Genomic DNA, 19,680 nt, shown 5'->3' with positions numbered 1-19,680 from the left:
AGAAAAGAAGAAGGAAATTAATTTGCCTTGCTCTCCTGTGGTGATACCTTTTGGTCCCTCCCTCAATTGAGTTTTCCCGAGATGATATCTGCAGATCCCTCCCTCAGAAGAGTACCTTGGTCCAGTAGCTGGTTTTCCGGTATGAACTGAACAGTAGAGAGACAGACAGCTGAGAGGCTAGCAGGTGCAGGAAGTTGAGCGCGGCAGTGAAGGCCTTTGCCCTTTCTCCCCGCAGCCAGAGACCGACTCTGTACTTGGCTTAGGAAAAGAGTAAAAAAAAAAAAAGGGGGGGGGTAATTTTAGGGATTTCATCCCCCTTCTGGTTTCCGAGCTCAGTGCGCCGATCCAACATCCATTCCCATCTCCAGGGGAGCCTGCTGAGTTTTGGCAGCTTGGCAGATTGAGCAGTTTTTTTTGGCAAGGCCTCGCTCTCAGGCTTTGCTTAGCCACCACGTGGTAGGCCATGGTGGCAACGTATGCTTTTCTGCTCAAGGCCTCCGTGAATCAGTTCCTGTCAGTTCGCACTTGTGCATGGGCGCTCGGGTGGGCGCCTATCTGAACCATGTATTGGACGCCTACATTTTGGGCATCTGTAGTATACGCTCATTGGACAGAGCACAGCTGAGCTCACAGTTAGCAGAAGCTTTTGAGAGCATACTGATAGTGGGTGTTTATCCATGGTGCCAGTAGCAAAGAAGCCTAAGCACCTTATCCTTTATGCTGCTTGCCATATTTGGCACTGCTTGGAGGCTCAGGGATTTTGCTAAGCCCACTCCCTCCCAGAAAGATGTGGGGATGCAACAAGAGGGAAAACTGCTAGAGGTTTCGCCTGGTTTTGGGGCTCCCCTAACTAGTTCATCCACTGGGCTGGTAGCTCAGTGGGCACAGGACCGACGCCCCCTGGTTTTGGCATAGATCCTACTGTCTTTTCTTGGGTGGAAATTTTTCAAGGGCTGCAGTCCTTTCTACAGGCGCAGTCAGCGGCCCTGGCCAAACCTATCAGTTCAGGATCACAGTCTGTGGATTCCTGCACGCCTGGTGCCACGGGTACAACTAGACCTGCTGTGGCTCACACTGATAGGGACCCTGGAGGATGGGAAAATTCCTCCAGGATTGGAGCTATATAGAACAATGTTGCATTTCTTCCATAGAGATGAGTTGCTGGTCCTGATTTCCCAGACTTTGAAGATTCTGGGGATGCCGGGTACTGATTCCATGTCTGAGCCAAAGCATCATCCCATTTTAATTTCTTTGCGTAAAGCATCATGTTTCTTTCTCATTATGGATGCTATTCAAGAACTGATTGATCTTGAATGGGGCTCCCCAGAAGCTAATTTTAAAGGGGGACCAGCCTTGGAAGCACTGCACCCCCTGTATCCAGCTGCAAGAGAGCAGTTGCACTTTCTGAAAGCGGATGCATTGGCGTGCGCCGTCACCAAGCGGATGACTATCCCTGTATAAGGGGGACTGGCATTGAAGGATGCACAAGGTAGGTGAATTGAGGCTGTCCTTAAGCAGGCCTTTAAGGCAAAGACATTGAATTTGCAGGTAGCCTCTCGTTGCTCCCTGGTAACTCACACTTGTTTGCTTCTCGCTCAGGAAGTCGATGACTCTGGTTTAAATTCCAGGGCAGTGATGGAATCAGCAGCTACCTTTGTGGCGGATGCAGGCTGTGACCTGGTCTGCACCTCTGCCAGAGGGTTGGCTTCACTGATAGTGGCCAGGCATCTCTATGGCTGAGGAATTGGCCAGCCAATACAATTTCAAAGCCTAATCTTATGAAATTGCCCTTTAAAGGATCACCCTTGTATGGAGTGAGTTGGAAAAATTGGCCAATAAGTGGGATGAGTCCCAGGTTCCTTGGTTTCCAAAGGATAAGAAGCAAGCACCATGCTCTTTCAGTATGAGAGGTCATGCTAAGGGTTTCAAATGCTTTCGACCCTACAGAGGAGTGGTTTCTCAGAGGGCTTGACCTTTGGGTAAGTCTGAGTCCTTTCATCCGAGGCAGACCAGACAGCATGCAGGCTCAAGATGCAATGTCCCCAGAATCTCTCAATGAAGATATGTTGACCCACCCCTGGGAACAGGAGATATAGGGGGTTGCCTCTCTCTTTTCTTTATTGGAGGTGGGTCGAGATCATATCAGACCAGTGGGTTCTGGAGATAAGAGAATCCTATGCTCTGGAATTTCTCAGCGTTCCTCAGGACGTTTTCATGGTGTCCACCTGCAGTTCTCCGTAGAAGACGCAGGCAGTGGAGTACACGTTGTCAAACCTCCTTAACCTATGGGCTGTAGTACCAGTTCCCATGTCACAAGAAAATTCGAGCTGATATTCCATTTATTTCATTGTCCCCAAGAAGGAAGGTTCCTTTTGCCCCATCCTGGATCTCAAGGCAGTAAACAGTCATTTTACGGTGACTTATTTCCACATGGAAACTTTACACTCAGTGATAATGGCAGTACAGTCAGGAGAATTTATTACATCTCTGGATTTGTCAGAGGTATACCTACATATTCCTATCTGACTGGAACATCAACTCTTTCTGCGTTACGCTGTTTTGAGGTTATATTGTCAGTTTTCAGTGCTACCCTTCGGTTTGGCCACCATGCCCAGAACCTTTTCCAAGGTCATGGTTGTGGTGGCGGCAGTGTTGAGAAAGGATTCTGGTCCACCCGTACTTAGACAATTGGCTAATTTAGGCCAAGAGTATGAAAGAGAACCTTCAGGTCTCGCGCGAGGTGATCTCCTTGCTACAGGAACTAGGTTGGGTGATTAGCTTGGCCAAGAGCCATCTGCAGCCATTTCAATCACTGGAGTATCTCGGTGTTTGCTTTGACATGAAGTAAGGCAGGGTGTTGTTGCTGGAGATCTGCATTCAGAAACTGATGGTACAGGTGCTACTATTGACAGAAACAATATGCTCGAGAGTGTGGTCTTTTCTACAGGTGCTCGGGTTGATGACAGCCACCGTAGAGGTGGTTCTGTGAGCAAGGGCGCATATGAATTCTCTTCAGCGCACACTGCTGCTCATTAGAGTCCACAGTCTCAGGACTACTCAATTTGGGCCTGGAATGCCCTTCTGGAGGAAGTGGTGAAGACTAAAACTGTGAAGGATTTCATAGGGGCACGGGATAAACACTGTGGATCCCTAAAAGGCTAGAGAATGGGAATAAATAAAAAAGCTTAACCGACAGAGAGCGGCAGTAACTACCCTTAAGAGAAACATGGGGGTAACGTGCATGGAGCGGCAGTTACTACCCTTAAGAGAAACATGGGGGTAACCTGCACAAAGCGTTACTACCTTGAAAAGCTTGCTGGGCAGATTAGATGGGCCATTTTGGTCTTTTTCTGCTGTCATTACTATGTTACCATGTTACTTACTGGTGGAGATGATCATCCAGTTTCAGTGATGGTTACAAGCACATCATCTAAGGAAGAGTGTTTCCCTACAAAAACTGGACTGGCCAGTACTCACGACAGATGCAAGCCTCCAGAGTTGGGGGGCTCACTGTCAGGAGTTGACAAATCTGGGGTGCTGGAGAACAGAAGAGTCTCTCAGGATCATCAATCAGCTGGAAGCCCATACTGTTCGGTTGGCATGCTTGCGATTTGTTGACCACTTGCAGGGTCGAGCGGTCTGAATAATTCAAACAATGACGACAGTGGCTTACATCAATCGGCAGGGAGGAACCAAGAACCAGCAAGTGTCGCAGGAAATAACTCAACTCACAGAATGGGCAGAAGTATATCTTCTGGAGATCTCAGCCTTACGCATTGCAGGAAAAGGCAATATAAGAGCTGACTTTCTCAGCAGACAGAATCTGGACCCAGGAGAATGGGAATGGTCAAATGAAGTGTTCTAGCTCATAGTGGACTGCTAGGGCCTCCTGTATCTAGTTCCTTGCTTCTTCAGTCGCAGGAGAGATCTAAAATCCTTGGGCACTGATGCCCTCGTGCAGGAGTGGCCAGAGGGCAAGCTTCTATATGCTTTTTCCCCATGGCCCATGTTGGGCAGAACAGTTGAGAGATTCAAGAGTCACACGAGGATGGTTCTTCTGGTGGTGGCAGATTGGCCCAGGAGGCCATAGTATGCAGATCTGCAAAGGCTCCTGGTGGAATATTCTCTCCAATTACTGGTCCACAGGGATCTGCCATGGTAGGGGCCTGTTCTTCACAAAGATCTGACTCAATTTAGTCTTACGATATGGCCCTTGAGGGGGCTTGGTTGCTGAAGCACGGATATTCCATTGCTGTGATTGCTACCTTGCCTCAAGCGCAAACGTTCTCACTTCCTTAGCCTATGTTCAGGTTTGGTGAGTGTTTGAGACTTGGTGTGAGGTATGAGGTGTTCATCTTTGTTCAGTTAAGATCCCGCTCATTTTGGATTTTTTGCAGGATGGATTGATTAAGGGGTTGACCCTTAATTCCTTGAAGGTACAGGTGATGGCTCTTGCCTGTTTCTAAGGTCAGATGAATGGTGGACCCTTATTGGCCTGATTCTTAAAAGGGGTGAAGCATCTTCGTTCTCTTTTGTGGTTACCGGTGCCCTTGTGGAGTCTTAATCTGGTTTTGGATTTTTTGGTGGGTCCCACCTTTCGACCACTGCACAGCCTTTCCTTGAGTTTACTTACTTTGAAGATAGTGTTTCTAGTGGCAATTTGATCTGTGCTTAGAGTTTCTGAACTGCACACCTTGTCTTGCCAGGAACCGTTTCTGCAATTGACTCCGGGAATGGATACAGCTGTGTACTGTCCTGTCTTTTTAGTCAAAGGAGGTCTTAGATTTTCACTTGAATTAATCGATTTCCCTGCCGACTCTGGACAGGGAGAGAGATGTGTATGAATATCGTCTGTTATGGACCTTGGATGTCAAGAGGCATATCATGAGGTAATTGGAGGTTTCTAAACCTCTCAGGAAGACAGATCGGCTGTTTATACTCCACGGTGGGAGTAAACATGTAGGCCGGTGTTTCAGGCTACAATTGCCCACTGGATTAAGGAGGTAATCATGGCCGCATATGTGGATGCTGAGCAGCCTTTACCTAGTCAGGTGAGGGCTCATTCCATTAGAACTCAGGCAGTGTCATGGGCGGAAATTAGATTGTTGTCTCCCATCGAGATTTGCTGAGCTGCACCGTGCTCCACCTTACACAACTTTTCCAGGCATTACCGCCTGGATGTGCAGACCCTGGAGGGTGCAACCTTCATGCATGTGGTGTTGATCAGACTGTTAGCAGCCTCCCACCCGGTTCAGGAGTAGTTTTGGTATATCCCACTGGTATGGATTAACCTGCCTGAATGCTAAAAAAGGAGAAATTACTACTTACCTGATACTTTCCTTTTCTTTAATGAGGACAGATTAATCCACCTTCCCACCCTTGGCTGCCGGATGGTGATGATATTGTCCTCCTGAGTGGTTACGTTTCTGGGAATTACTGGTAAATGTCAGATTCATTCCCTAGTTTAGGATATTAAACTTTGTCTGAGCTTAGTGTTTTCTTGTTAACTGAGTGCTTGAAGGGTTGTCTGTTAATAGTTATGTTCATATATTGTTTAGTTGTCCACAGTTGGCTTTTGCAGAGAATACTGGAGGGCTGATGTCAGTGCAGGGATTTATATACTGTGAAGTTAGCTTTGCTCTGTCTCCATCTGCTGATAGAGGTGCCTAACCCACTGGTGTGGATTAACCTGTCCTCATTAAAGGAAAGAAAATTATCAGGTAAGTTGTAATTTCTCCCTATTTGGGGATTTGGAGAAAAGGAGGAATTAAATTATTTTGAAGAAAAAAAAAAAAGAAGGTTTGGAAACCATCCTAGAAATGTTAAGTGTATTTGGTGGGAAAAGTATGTTCATTGCATAAGGAATATTTTCCATTAAGTATATATATTTTTAATGGTGACTACGTTCATAATCAAAACAACTATTTTTGCATATCAAGTACATTTGATTGTGCCAAGCTTAACTGTTTAGTTAAAATACTCAAAGATAATTCCAAATAATAGAAATGAATCATTTGGTTAGAATCTTAATTATATAAAAGATATGAACATAATATAAAAAAAAGTCTCCCAAACCACTTTGACCTATGGGTTTCATACTATTCCAAGCTCTGCACAGTCCATCTTGGTGTTATGAGAAAAAGAGGATTTGTGTCTCAGGTGAGATCTAAGCCTCTAAGATTAAGCAAGCCTTTAAATCATCATGGGAACTTCTGATTGTTGTTTGATTAATGCATTTCTTTATGCCTAGATCAGCAATATTTAGAGATGTTCTCTCATTCTTTTTCTCATTGTGGTCATTTTTATTACACTTTTAAGCCAGTGCAGCTAGTGGAAATTCCAGCATTCCACACATGCACATATCTCCAGGATATACTCAATGATTCCATTTCTTGAGGCATCTAATAAATTTTACAGTGCATGCATCCATAAAATAATCTCAACTTATTATATTTAAATGTATATATTAAACACCAAAACAAAGTACATGGATGTCTGTTGTGCTAATCAGATCAGTTATATACAATTTTGAAGTTACATAATGTTATGATGTTTTTAGTAGTTTTTCATATCACCTTGAGCTGTGACTAACTCAGAGTAAATAAATTTAGAATGGCCCCCCTTGGTGCTATAACTACTCACTGATTGCATTTCTTAAACCTAAACCTAAGTTATTTTCATGGACATAAAAGGTTTTTCTCACTGGGACTTGCAAAATAAGTCAAGGTCTTTACAATGTATCCTGTAAATTTTCAGATGAACATTTATCATGCTTTACAAATCAATTGCATTGATTTTTCCTTTTTACATGTTTTTATTATAGAACTAAGGAACCACTACAGGACAGTATAATAGCTACCTATGAAGAACATGAAGACAGTGTGTATGCTGTGGAATGGTCTTCTGCAGACCCATGGCTATTTGCCTCCTTAAGTTATGATGGACGACTCGTTATTAATAGAGTTCCCAGAGCACTCAAATATCATATATTATTATAGTCTCTGTAATTTTGTTTATTTGCATTATCATCCTTTAACTTTTCTTGATATTCATGGACCTTTTTTATGTAAGTACAGTAGGCTTGGCAGAGAGCTGTCTTCTTTTTTTATTCATTCTATGTAAACATTTAAAAATAGATTGCTGGTTAGCAGTACACTTGGTATCCAGTTTCTTATTTCTTCTTTGAGAAAATGTCAGATGTATCTGACATTCATACTATATTACCAATACCTATAAGGTGGCAATAATCAAAAACCTTTGCACAGATAAACATGGTTTCAATATTTCCCCCCTGCAGTGCAGGTAAAAGTCTGCTGCAAAAAAGGGGTGGAGTCAGGTTGATGGAGGGAAAGTATGTGCGGTGATTTTCAAATCACCGCACATACTTTCTGGTGGATACTTTGTCTGTTCCCATGCAATTACAAAGTACGCAAGTTCCAAAGTATCAGCAAAGGACGCACTACCTGAATTTTCACAGAGAGAGTCCACAGGAAGTTTCCCTTTGAAAATTTGCTTTCAGGCTTGTGAGGTTTGATTACTGCTCTCAAAATGTCTATAATTGTCTTCATGAGTTATCAAGATGATAACCATGCCAAACGGACAGTTACAAATATTAATGAAACATTATCAATAAACAGAAACACATGTTGTATTTAAAAGCCATTGGATAGTTTCCTTATATAACAGCATTTGTTTCCAGTCCTTTAGATATCTTTGATTTCAGATGGCCATATGATTAGTAGTCTCAAGTTATTTTATTTGTGCATTATAAGTAGATATAAATACATATTCACAAAATGATAATTTAACAGTTATTAGTAGATTCTTAATTATCCCCTACATAAGAGAAAATGTGTTATCCTGTCTACTGATGCATCAGATATACTTTGTGATCTGAGTTTTATAACTGAGGAAAGTGACCAAAACCTAATATTTAAAGTCCATTGCTAAATTTTGTAATGAGAATGGATAACCCACTGTATGGCCAAGGTTTTAAACAAAAATTTTGAGTATCACAACAGAAATGTAGGAGCAAAATCATTTGACTACAAGTATTTTCAGCACCATGTAACAATCTTCAGAAGGAAAAGCTTAGTGTGAACCTTGTTAGAATGGAAATTTGCAGTTTGTTTTTTTATTAGGGGTGCTAATTCCTCTTGTGAGAGTAAATAAACTCAAAGTCCATCCTAAAAATGTGTAAGCTCAGAGATAAACTAGATCTGTACATAATTCAAAAATTAAACAATCCCTCCGGTTAAAAATCTACAATGTCCCAGTTAAGGTTTTCCAGTTTGTTTATGAGAAATGTAAGTACATCATGTACAATCTCACTACCTGACAGTCTCAAGGTCTCTGCAACAAATCTATAATAATGAGTAATGGATAAGACTACATGTATTATTCAGAATTGATCGAGAGTGATGTGGTGTTATTTCTGTCCCTCTCTCTCTCTGTCTCTATCTTGATCAAAGGACTGTGCAGGAAAACTATTACCGATAGTGTATGAAAATGTGATTGAGTGTTAAAACCACAATAATAGAAGAAACAGCAATTAAGAGATAATTCATTCAAATTCAGGATTTAGAATAAATCCCAATATGGGCTAAGTATAGTGAACAAAAATAATCCAATTCTATGTTCAAATATATGAATCGTATGTCCTACATATCTTGCAAATGTTGTGTAAACCCCTTTCACATGATATTTCAGACTTGCTCTGAATATGAAATACATTATCAGCCTTCATTTTATGTATGTAGATTAAGGACAGACGAACCATACTGAGTTTGCCCACATTCCATTGAATAATATGCCCCTTTTCTCCTTATAACTACAGTTTGGTGTTCATGACTCATCAAGGAATCAATAGCAAAAATGAAGATAAAAAATGGTATTATGTTTACTAAAATCATAACTTTACAAATGTCATATCATAGAGCATCATCCAGGTTAGGTTCATATTGCTAGGTTAACAAGTTTTAGGAATGACATAGAAAGCTCTTAGGTTAATGCTTGCAATATAAAATAAATCACTATTTTTGAGATTACATGCCAGTTATAATTTAGCAGAATTAACTAAGCAGAATAACAGATCTAATGCCTTCCTTTTGCAAAAATAATTATAAGAATGGTATTATACCCACACTGCTGTTTAAAGACAGGCACAGCTATAATGGGAGGAAATTTGATAGCCTTAGCCTCTCGTAGAATGAAGAATTGGCTAAACTAATAGAGCTTAAAAGTGGTTTAAGAAAGGTTTACACTGAGTTGAATAAAATTAGAACAAAATGAGCTGTGCTGCTGTGCTGAACATTTGAAAAACAAAGCAAAAGTTATGATTAGCCAAAATTAATTATTATGAATTTGATAACAGGAATAACAGATTACTAGTTTGGCAGATTAAGAAGCATCAGAGCAAGAATTATCTGTCTCAGATTGCAGCGAGATCTTTTCTGGCCCTGAAAAGATTGAATAAATATTCGTTGGATTTCATGCAAGTCTTTATAAATCTAAATTTACTAAATCTGAGTGAGGTTTCTGCTTTTCTCACATATTTACCTTCTGTGTCATGCAAGGAAATGGACTCTGTAGAGCTACCCATAGGGTCCATACAGAAATGACATTTTGCAAAATTTCCCACCAGATATGCAGGTAGACTTGTGCACATATGTCATGTTCAAGCAGAGGCATTCATGGAGGCAGAACTGGGAAGAGGTTTGGACTTAAGAGCATACTTTTGGGTTTTAAAAAATATGCGCTTTAATTGTCATGAAAAATTTGTGTTGATTTGGCAGGTGTAATTTGTGTGGGAAATATGTCCGCTTTGAAAATTGATGTAATTTGTGTGTATTTGCTGACTTTTTTATGTACTATATTACAAAATAATCCCGACAACATGAGATTGTGAAAGGCAATTAAAGGGTATAAAAAAAGCAGTCGGCCCAAATGGATATTCAATATAATATTATAAAGCAATGAAAGTAAATATCTCCTTTTCTGTTTTTTTATTGAATTTTTCACTTTATACATGAAAATATGAAAGAAATAATGTGCATACAGCCAACAATATACAATAAGGGGCAGATTTTAAAAGCCCTACGCGTGCCGGGCCTTTTTTCAAAAGGCCCGGCAGCGTGCATAAAGCCCCGGGATGCGCGTATGTCCCGGGGTTTTTCTGAATGGGCAGGCAGGGGGCGTGGCTGGGCAGTCCGGGGGCGGTCCGGGAGGCGTGGCCGAGGACTCCGGCACAGGGGGATCGCGCGCCGGCAGTCGGCCAGTGTGCGCAAGTTACGCCTGCCTTGGAGGGAACGGGGAAAGCCAGCTGGTCTCTCCGAGGGCTCGGTGTGCACCCCCTTGCATGCGCCGACCCCTGATTTTATAACATACGTGCGGCTGCCGCGCATGTTATAAAATCGGGCGTACATTTGTGCATGCCGGGTAGCACACACAAATGTACGCCGCGCACATACCTTTTAAATTCTGCCCCTAAGAAAAAAACAAGAAAAGAGAATAATCTATATGCATCAAATACAAGTCCTCATGTAATAGAACATAAGAGGAAAAACCTTCAAAAAAAGAAAGAAAAGAAAACTGACACATTCCAAGGCCATTATTTCGAATGTTGATTATACCTCAATTTATTGACTTGTCAGCAATAAAAGTCTCTAAATGCAATGGATCTGTAAAAATATACTGATTTCCAGATAAAATAACAATACCTTTACAAGGAAATTTTTAAAATGAAGAAGCAATAACACGTGTTTTATAACACTAGCAGCCGCAACTATAACCTTGTGATGCCGATGTCCCTTCCACCTGTACCCCCTTCATTCACCTTAATGAGTTTACAACGTTCGTTAACAGAGAAACACTAAGACAGTTATTGGAATTACAAGGCCGCAGCTTTATTTAACACATGATTAAAAACCTAAACAATTGGTACCCGAGCCGGTATGTTGCTTGCTATTCCCGGAAAGCCAGTCTCCGCTGCTCTCCGCCGTGAGGACCAAACAGGGCAGCATTGCTCCATCGGCCCCCCTGCCTTGTCCCCAAGCAAGGGGGCCCAGACTATCGGTGCTTGTCATGCCTCCTCTTTGCGCCGTCCAAGGCGCTGATTAACTGCCATGCCATCCCATGATGCCACCGTCACCACTTTCAAGATGCCCCACCGGGGGGGGGGGGTGTAACCGCTCCCCTTCCAAGCGACATTAACCCCAATCATACATTTTATCAAAGTATACTAACGTGTTACTGTCTGTCATTTATTTAGATTTATATTCTGCTTTTCGCACTTTTTTCAGCGCTTCAAAGTGGATTACATTCAGGTACTATAGGTATTTTCCTATCCCCAGAGGGCTTACAATCTAAGGGGTGGATTTATCAAAATGCAGTACGTACCGCATGCGATAGCAAAAGGGGCGTGGTGTATGCTAACGGACCGCATCGCAAATGGCGAAGGTACTCACCGCATGGTCCCGGCTGCTATCGCAGAGCCTAAAGCATCTGAAAGAGGTGTTGTTAAAATTGGCGTTATGGCTCTGCGATACCTCTTCGCAGGCAGGCTAACCCAGCCCACTCTCCGCCCAGGTTTTGCATTTGCATCCTCTCTCCGCCCCTACTCCTCCCTGTTTCTGCATTTGCATTGCACCATATGATATGGTGCGATCGCATGCGGTAAACACGTTTTCGCATGTCTTAAAGGCCTATCGCATGCGAAAACGGGGCTTTTTCGCATGCGATAAGCCCTTAACGCATGCGAAAACGCCTTACCGCATTTTGATAAATGACCCCCTAAGTTTGTACCTGAGGCCATGGAGGGTAAAGTGACTTGCCCAAGGTCACAAGGAGTGACAGCAGTACGCGAACCCTGGTCTCCTGGTTCTTAGCCCACTAGGCTACTCCTCCACTCCTAATAGCTTAACATGTTGCAACATGCTTCTCAGATGCATTGTAAGTTATTCGCCTATGAGTAACCTCACAGTATTAACTATGCCGCTCCTTTGACATTCCAACCATTAAAACTGAACAAAACTTCTCCTTATACCTAATTACTTAATAGAGGGTGGACGGGTGGGTTGCCCGGGAGAGGCGAAAAAGGGGCCGCATGGCCTCCATCGTGGCCATTTATGGGGCTGTTGATGTCATCTTTGTGTGCCATTGCCTGCTCCGCCACCTCCCCCGGCTCCATTTGCAATGTCTGGCCTAGCCGGGAACGAGAGGAGGAGTCGAGCCACATCGTGGCCCACTGTACTGACGCTGTCTCTTCTGTGCGGCACTTCAGTTATGGGTGAGCTCTGACCATGAAGGCGTAGGCTCATCTATTTAGTTGTAAAAAAAAAAGCCTTCCTGTGGAACTGTGACTCCCGAGATACATCAGGAAAAATTTGGACAGCATGTCCATAGAAGACAGCATTTTTAAATTTAAAATACTATCTAAGGATCAGATCTTTATTCTGTTCAGATACTAAAGTAATTATCAGAGTTGCCCTAGTTGGAATATTCTGTGATGAATCTTGAAGAAATGCTGTTATATTAGCACTGTCAAAGGAAGTTAAAAGATCATTGCTACCTTCTTGTCTAGCCTCCTTTTTAAATCCTGGAACATAGAAACATCTAGACAAGGTTATTTCCTTATCAGGTAAAATTTGTAAATTTTCGCTCATATATTTTTTTAAACAATTCCTCAGCAGATATCAAACAAGTTTTGGGAAAATTCAATATACGGAGATTCCTAGCTCTCAAATTATTCTCCAACATTTCTAACTTATTATGTATTATCAAATAGTCTTTCAAGGTGGCGACCATAGTTGACTGTAATGTATTAACAGATTCAGAGATAGGCATCAAATTTGCAGTTACTTCATTGACTTTAGAGTCGAAATCAGATAACTTTACAGAAGCTCCAGCAGAAAAGGTACACAGTTGCCCTACAGTGTGGGGGCTAATGATGATTCAATATGGGTAACTTCATTAGACTCGAAATACTTTCTTCAGCACCAGTAATACCAGGAATTGCAGAGAAAGTAACTGGTGCGAGAATGGGAACTACAGCTCATAAGTCTGTCTCCGAAGTAGCAACCTCAGGAGGAGAGACTCTGGTCTCAGTCTCTTTGTATGTTGGTAAAGGCATTTGAGAAATATTGCTTTCATTAACAGAACATAAATCTCTAGAAGGATTAAGCTCCAAACCCCCTATAGTTAGTTCTACTTGGGGAAGGATTAGATCTTCCGTATTATCTCCGAGAGATCATCAAAGGGGGAAGAGGATGGGTAGGTGCTTCGGAACATAGAGAGGCCTCCCCAGAAACATCTTTCAGAAAAGTATTAATATTCGAGGAAAATGTGTATCCAGAGGACTATTCACCGGAGTAGATATGGCAGTAAGAGTCCCTGTCTTCCTCTTCCTCTTTTTGCCCATAACAGTAGAGAAAAAAGTACACCAGAAAAAAATGAGAGAAGGCTTCAGCACGCTGCTGGGTGCCTGCTTTTGAAGGCTCCTGGATGGCCCCAAACCCTGGTGTCCACGCTGCCGTCTGATTGAAATGACCGGAGCAGCGTCGAAGTTCTGCTCACTGGGATGCCGCTAGCTGCCTGCTTTTGAAGGCTTCTAGAAGGCCCCAAACCCAGGGGTCCACACTGCCGCCTGGTTGAAATAGCCAGAACAGTGTTGAAGTTGTGCTCCCTCTTCAACCAAATTTCTACCACTGGAGTTTAGCCAAGTACCAGATATATGGTAAATATAGCACTAATTCTTAAACTGAACAAGACACCTGCACTAATGATCACCCTATAACCTTATTAAATGTCAATATTAATCATTGCATCTAGAACTGAGGATATTATGATTGATATAATAGAGAACAAACTGTTTTTCATAGTCTTAGTAAAAGCAATTGATAGGACTACAAGATCTTATTTGGCTTTTAGTCCCAAATTTTGTACCCATATTCAATCTATTATAAACAATTCTTCCTTAATAATTAATGGTAAGAGATCTTAGATATTCATTTTTCAGTAAGGAAGACAGGATTGCTGCATTGCCCCTGTTATTTTCTACAAAACTAATTTAATCAGATGTGTGTAAAAAAGGTGTGAATAATGGAAAACTATCGCACAAGTTGACAGTATACGCTGATGACTTCATGTTGTATGCTTCTTACCTTTTGCCATCAATTCCTCATGTGCTTAGTAAAGTTTAAGTGCACTCTGATTTTAAGATAAATTTTGGAAACTCATTAAATACAGATCAGAGGGAAGATCAGGCTTGAAAATTAAAATTCTTTTTTCATTGTTTTCAAAGATTACATGAAATATATAGGATTAAATGTTATGACTAAGATGGGGACCCTATTTTCAGGCTAATTACTTGTGAAATGTTAGTGCTTTTAACTAAAAATCTTTATAAATCCAGTTCTTTCCTATAGTTGATTGGGTATGATGGCTGTAATAAAAATGAATATACTTCTCTGTCTATGCATAACACTATTCTTGTCAGTTCCTAAAGGGTTTTCAAGTAACTAAGAACAAAGAGTCTAATATAGATATGACAACTGAAAATAACATACAAATTGCTAAAATTATAAGAGAAAACTACATTTTCCGCACTTTAAAATCTACAGTTGGGTGATATTCTTGCATGATTTGATAACGTAAAGTGTTTAAGGGGTTTACCTAAAAATATAAACCCTGTAGAAATTCCTGATATTCCCTAGTTGTGTGTGTGACTGCGTCAATACCCATTTACCCAAGCCAGGAAAACATTACAACCTAGAAAACAATTAAGAATAAATTGAATACAGCTAACGATATTTTTCCTTTGATAGCGTTTATGAAAGTGTCTCCCTGTGATAATTCTAAGTAGTTAGAGCTTTCAGTATGGTTGTTCATAATAGCTCTATTCAACTTTTGAGGTCTCATTTTATGGAATATATTATTAATAAGCAGCAAATTCAGATTAGGCTCCAATAACAAATTCGTTTTTTTCAGCATTTCACTCTGTACTTCTTTGCTTGACTCTCAGGATAAAAATAGCATTTTAGGACATGGGTTAACTACTGAAAAAGTTGCATACTCTTCAGGGAAAGGTATTGGATTAATGACATTTTGAAGTTATGATAATTAATAGAACTAATAAGGAACAAAAGTTGTTTATTTCAAGTTTTTATATACCGGTATTCATCATATCTTCTTGCTTAAAAGATAAGGATTGGGAGATCACATGATGTGGTAAGAGTCTCAGGACATGATACTTGATAGCTCTGGGGTCCCACTCCTGGTATCGAGCTGCATCCCCTCTTTCAGTTTACAGTCGCTACTGATAGTGATACCAGGGGAAAGGTGAAACAAAGGCAAGTTGAGAAACGGGATTGTTTTACCGGTTCGTGATCTAGATGGCAAAGAAAATACCCTGAAAAGAGATGGCCAAGCCTGGGATAAGCAAAATGGCGAGTGGCCCGGATGATCCACCATTGCCGGCATCAGATGGCAGGGATGCAGAAGCTATATGACTTTGAACATCTTAACTGCAATGGACACTAAATTAGATAAAATCTATGCCAGATTTGATGAACTACAAACGTTGCTTACCAATAACTCTCGGCATCTCACAGAGGTCGAAACACATCTTACTGGGATGGACAAGCAGGTGCTGGCCCTAGAGCAAGAAATGGTGGCACTAAAATCTGAGGCAGTGAAAACTGACCTTTATGTGGATGACCTTGAAGACTGCTCTTGTAGGAGTAATCTACAGTTCATTGGCCTTCTCGAAACGATTGGCGATCATGATCTGCAAGGAACATTAGAAATGTAGATGCAGGCAGCACTCATCCTGGCTGCAATACTGGAGAAGCTCATTATTGAACGGGCGCACCACCTGGGAACACGTGGAAGGAGTCAAGGGAAGCCTAGGCCCGTGATAGCACGATTCCTGAATTTTCAGCATAAGGATGAAGTGCTGCGCAATTCATCAGAAATGAGAGCTGACATACAAGGGGCAACCTGTGTTAAATTTTGCGGATTACACTGTTGCAGTTTCTGCAAAGAGGAAAGCTTTTTGTCTTCCATATGCTCTCAACTAGCATAACACCAAATGTGTTTTGAATTGCAATTTCCAGCAAGGCTGAGAGTCATTTACAGTAATGCTAGCCACATGTTTGATTCTGTGAAGGAGGCCAAAGATTTTTTTCGTACTTGCCTGAAAAAAGAATCATGGGAAGGAAAATGAGAGATTAGTGATACTGCAGCACACTGCTTATTTGTGTGGCTCAATTTAGGTACTGTGAAAGAAGTACTGGTTTTGAAGTGCTTGAATGCAGGCATTGGGTAATGCTGGAGCAGTCTGGGACAGAGTGACATAAAGGCCCAGTTCTCAAACTTTTGGCTTCACCACTTTACATGTGACTGTCAATGCTCTACAGGAGGTTTTGCCACTTTATTGCATGCATTCGTGCTATTTCTTTCTAGTAATGTTTTAAATTTGAGCTATTCAATTCAATTGGGGCCAGATTTTAAAAACTACGTGCGGGTGTAGATTTGTGCTCGCAACCCGGAGCGCACAAATCTATGCCCGATTTGATATCATGTGCGTGCAGCCGCGTGCATGTTATAAAATCCAGGGTCGGCGTGCGCAAGGGGGTGCACAATTGTGCAACTTGCGCGCGCCAAGCCGCGCAGCCTTCCTCCGTTCCCTCCGAGGCCGCTCCGAAATGTCACTCCTCTGTCCCCTCCGAGGCCGCCGCCCCCACCTTCCCCTACCTAACCCGCCCCCCAGCCCTACCTAAAACACCCTTACCTTTAATTTTTAAGTTGCGCCTGCCTCTGGGCAGGCGTAGATTGCGCACACTGGCAACGGCTGGCCCACGATCCCAGGCACAGCGACAAATGGCTGCCGTGCCTGGAGGCTCTGGCCCCACCCCCAGCCCACCCACTCCCCAACCATTTTTTCAAACCCCGGGACATACGCGCGTCCCGGGGCTTGTGCGCGTCGCCAAGCCTATGCAAAATAGGCTCAGCGCATGCAGGAGGCTTTTAAAAGGGTTACGCGTGTATATTACGCATGTAACCCTTTTAAAATCCGCCCCTTGTTGTTGCCCTTACAGTTATTAAGGGGATTGGGGCCCCAACATGGTTAAATCGTTATCTCCAGCTCAAGTTTCAGTGAATTGTGTGTGTTATGGTTAGAGCTTTAGCGGCAGATTTTAAAAGCCTACACACGACTGGCCTATTTTCAAAAGGCCCGGCGGAGCGCGTAAAGCCCCGGGACGTGTGTATGTCCCAAGGCTTGAAAAAAATGGGCGGTCTGGGGGCGGGGCAGGGGCAGTCTGGGGGCAGGGCAGGCTCCAGAAGCCTTTGCAAGGCTGCTGGGCCGGGGGATTGTGTGCCAGCAGTTGGCCGACAGGCTTAACTTCTGCGACAAAGGTACGGGCAGGGTTTTTTTTCAGGCTGGGGTGGGACAGGGGGAGGTGGGCTTTCCCCATTCCCTCCGAGGCCGCTCCGATTTCGGAGCGGCCTCAGAGGGAATGGGGAAAGCCAGCTGGACTCCCCGAGGGCTTGGCGCACGCAAGGTTCACTAGTGTGCACCCCTTGCGTGCGCCGACCCCTTATTTTATAACATGTGCGCGACTGCGCACGCATGTTATAAAATCGGGCGTACATTTGTGCGCGCCGGGTAGTGCGCACAAATGTACCCCGCACGCGTATGTTTTAAAATCCAGCCCTTAAGGTATAACCAAGGGATTTTGAGCAGAGGGAAGGTAATGGGTAGGGAAAGTATACTCCACTCAATTAAGTTCACGAAAAGCAGGGGTGGCAATTTTACTTGCTAAAACGTTATCATTCCAAGATACCAGAATAATTGTGGATAATGAGAGGCGTTATTTGGTGGTGGAAGGGCCTTCTTCATGGGAAACCTATTGTGCTCTGTAGCATGTATGCCCCAAATAATTATGAGCATTCCTTCTTCACTAAAATAGCGAAATTATTATTGCCATATGGAAATGTGCCTATAGTATTGGGTGGGGGGGGGACTTTAACTATGTTGCCAACAACCGATTAGATCGCTCTTCCATGAGGGAGAACCCTGGGACACATTTGAGTAAGGGTATAAATTATCTCTGCTCGAATTTAGATTTAATAGATGCATGGAGGACGCTTCACCCCTTAGAAAAGGAATTCAGACACATATCCCGTGCTCACAACACACAGTTTTTCATTGACTATATACTCTTAAAATGTGAGACTTTCTCTGGGGTTTTGGATTCAAAAATTGGTCTGCTTATTATTTCAGACCATGCACCTGTATGGGTGGACTTGGAGGGCTTTTGCCAGGAGGGTACCTCTCAGATGTGGCACTTTCCTAGATATCTTTATAAAGATGTGGCATTTCGGGACTATTTATTGAAACAATGGGACTTCTTTCTCACCAGTAATGGGATGCACCAGCTCACACAGATTCTTCTCTGGAACATGGCTAAAACAGTGTTACGAGGTGATATTGGAAAGTATTATAAAGATCAAAATCACAGAGCATATAGAAAGACATGGTTTAATGGAACACAGTCAGCATGGATTTACCCAAGGCAAGTCTTACTTCACAAATCTGCTTTATTTTTTTGAAGGGGTTAATAAATATGTAGAGAAAGGTGAACTGGTTGATGTAGTGTATTTGGATTTTCAGAAGGCATTTGATAAAGTTCCTCATGAAAAGCTTCTAAGAAAAGTAAAAATTCATAGGATAGGTGGCGATACTCTTTTGTGGATTAAAAACTGGTTAAAAGACAGGAAACAGAGAGTAGGATTAAATGGACAGTTTTCTCAGTGGAGGGGGGTGGGCATTGGAGTGCCTCAGGGATCTGTACTGGGACCTGTGCTTTTCAATATATTTATAAATGATCTGGAAAGGAATATTACAAGTGAGGTAATCAAAGTTGCAGATGATACAAAATTATTCAGAGTAGTTTAATCAGAAGCGGATTGGATAAATTGCAGGAGGACCTTGTGAGACTGGAAAATTGGGCATCCAAATGGCAGATGAAATTTAATGTGGATAAATGCAAGGTGATGCATATAGGGAAAAATAACTGATGCTGTAGTTACATGATGTTAGGTTCCATATTAGGAGCTACCACCCAGGAAAGAGATCTAGGCATCATAGTGGATAGTACATTGAAATCGTCGGCTCAGTGTGCTGCTGCAGTCAAAAAAGAAAACTGAATGTTGGGAATTATTAGAAAGGGAATGGTAAATAAAATGGAAAATGTCATAATGCTTCTGTTTTGCTCCATGGTGAGGCCGCACCTTGAATACTGTATACAGTTCTGGTCGGCGCATCTCAAAAAAGATATAGTTGCGATGGAGAAGGTACAGAGAAGGGCGACCAAAATGATAAAGGGGATGGAACAACTCCCCTATGAGGAAAGACTAAAGAGGTTAGGACTTTTCAGCTTGGAGAAGAGACAGCTGAGGGGGGATATGATAGAGCAAGCCTTGCCTCCAACATCCGGATCCGACCCGACCCTTCATCGTTGAGGTCGATGCCTCAGACATAGGTGTTGGGGCCGTGCTAAGCCAGTTCAGTGACTCTAAGGCCTTACACCCTTGTTCTTTTTTTCTCCCGACGCTTTTCGCCAGCGGAGAAGAACTACGGAATAGGGGATAAAGAACTACTGGCAATAAAGAGGGCAT

General features: G+C 42.4%; 1 protein-coding gene across 1 annotated transcript in view; it reads left to right on the top strand.

Annotated features, from left to right (window-relative positions):
* EIPR1 (EARP complex and GARP complex interacting protein 1) overlaps positions 1 to 9,985 on the top strand; it is a 486,875-nt gene extending 476,890 nt beyond the window's left edge. Inside the window, exon 9 of the mRNA XM_029595793.1 lies at positions 6,824 to 9,985. Coding sequence (XP_029451653.1) covers positions 6,824 to 6,998 — 175 coding nt within the window. The 3' untranslated portion in view covers positions 6,999 to 9,985. The remainder of the gene's footprint in view (positions 1 to 6,823) is intronic.
* The last annotated feature ends 9,695 nt before the right edge of the window (positions 9,986 to 19,680 follow it).

This window comes from Rhinatrema bivittatum, chromosome 3, assembly GCF_901001135.1.
Source record: "Rhinatrema bivittatum chromosome 3, aRhiBiv1.1, whole genome shotgun sequence".
Taxonomy (NCBI): Eukaryota; Metazoa; Chordata; class Amphibia; order Gymnophiona; family Rhinatrematidae; genus Rhinatrema; species Rhinatrema bivittatum.
This window is presented reverse-complemented; position numbering and strand designations above follow the sequence as displayed.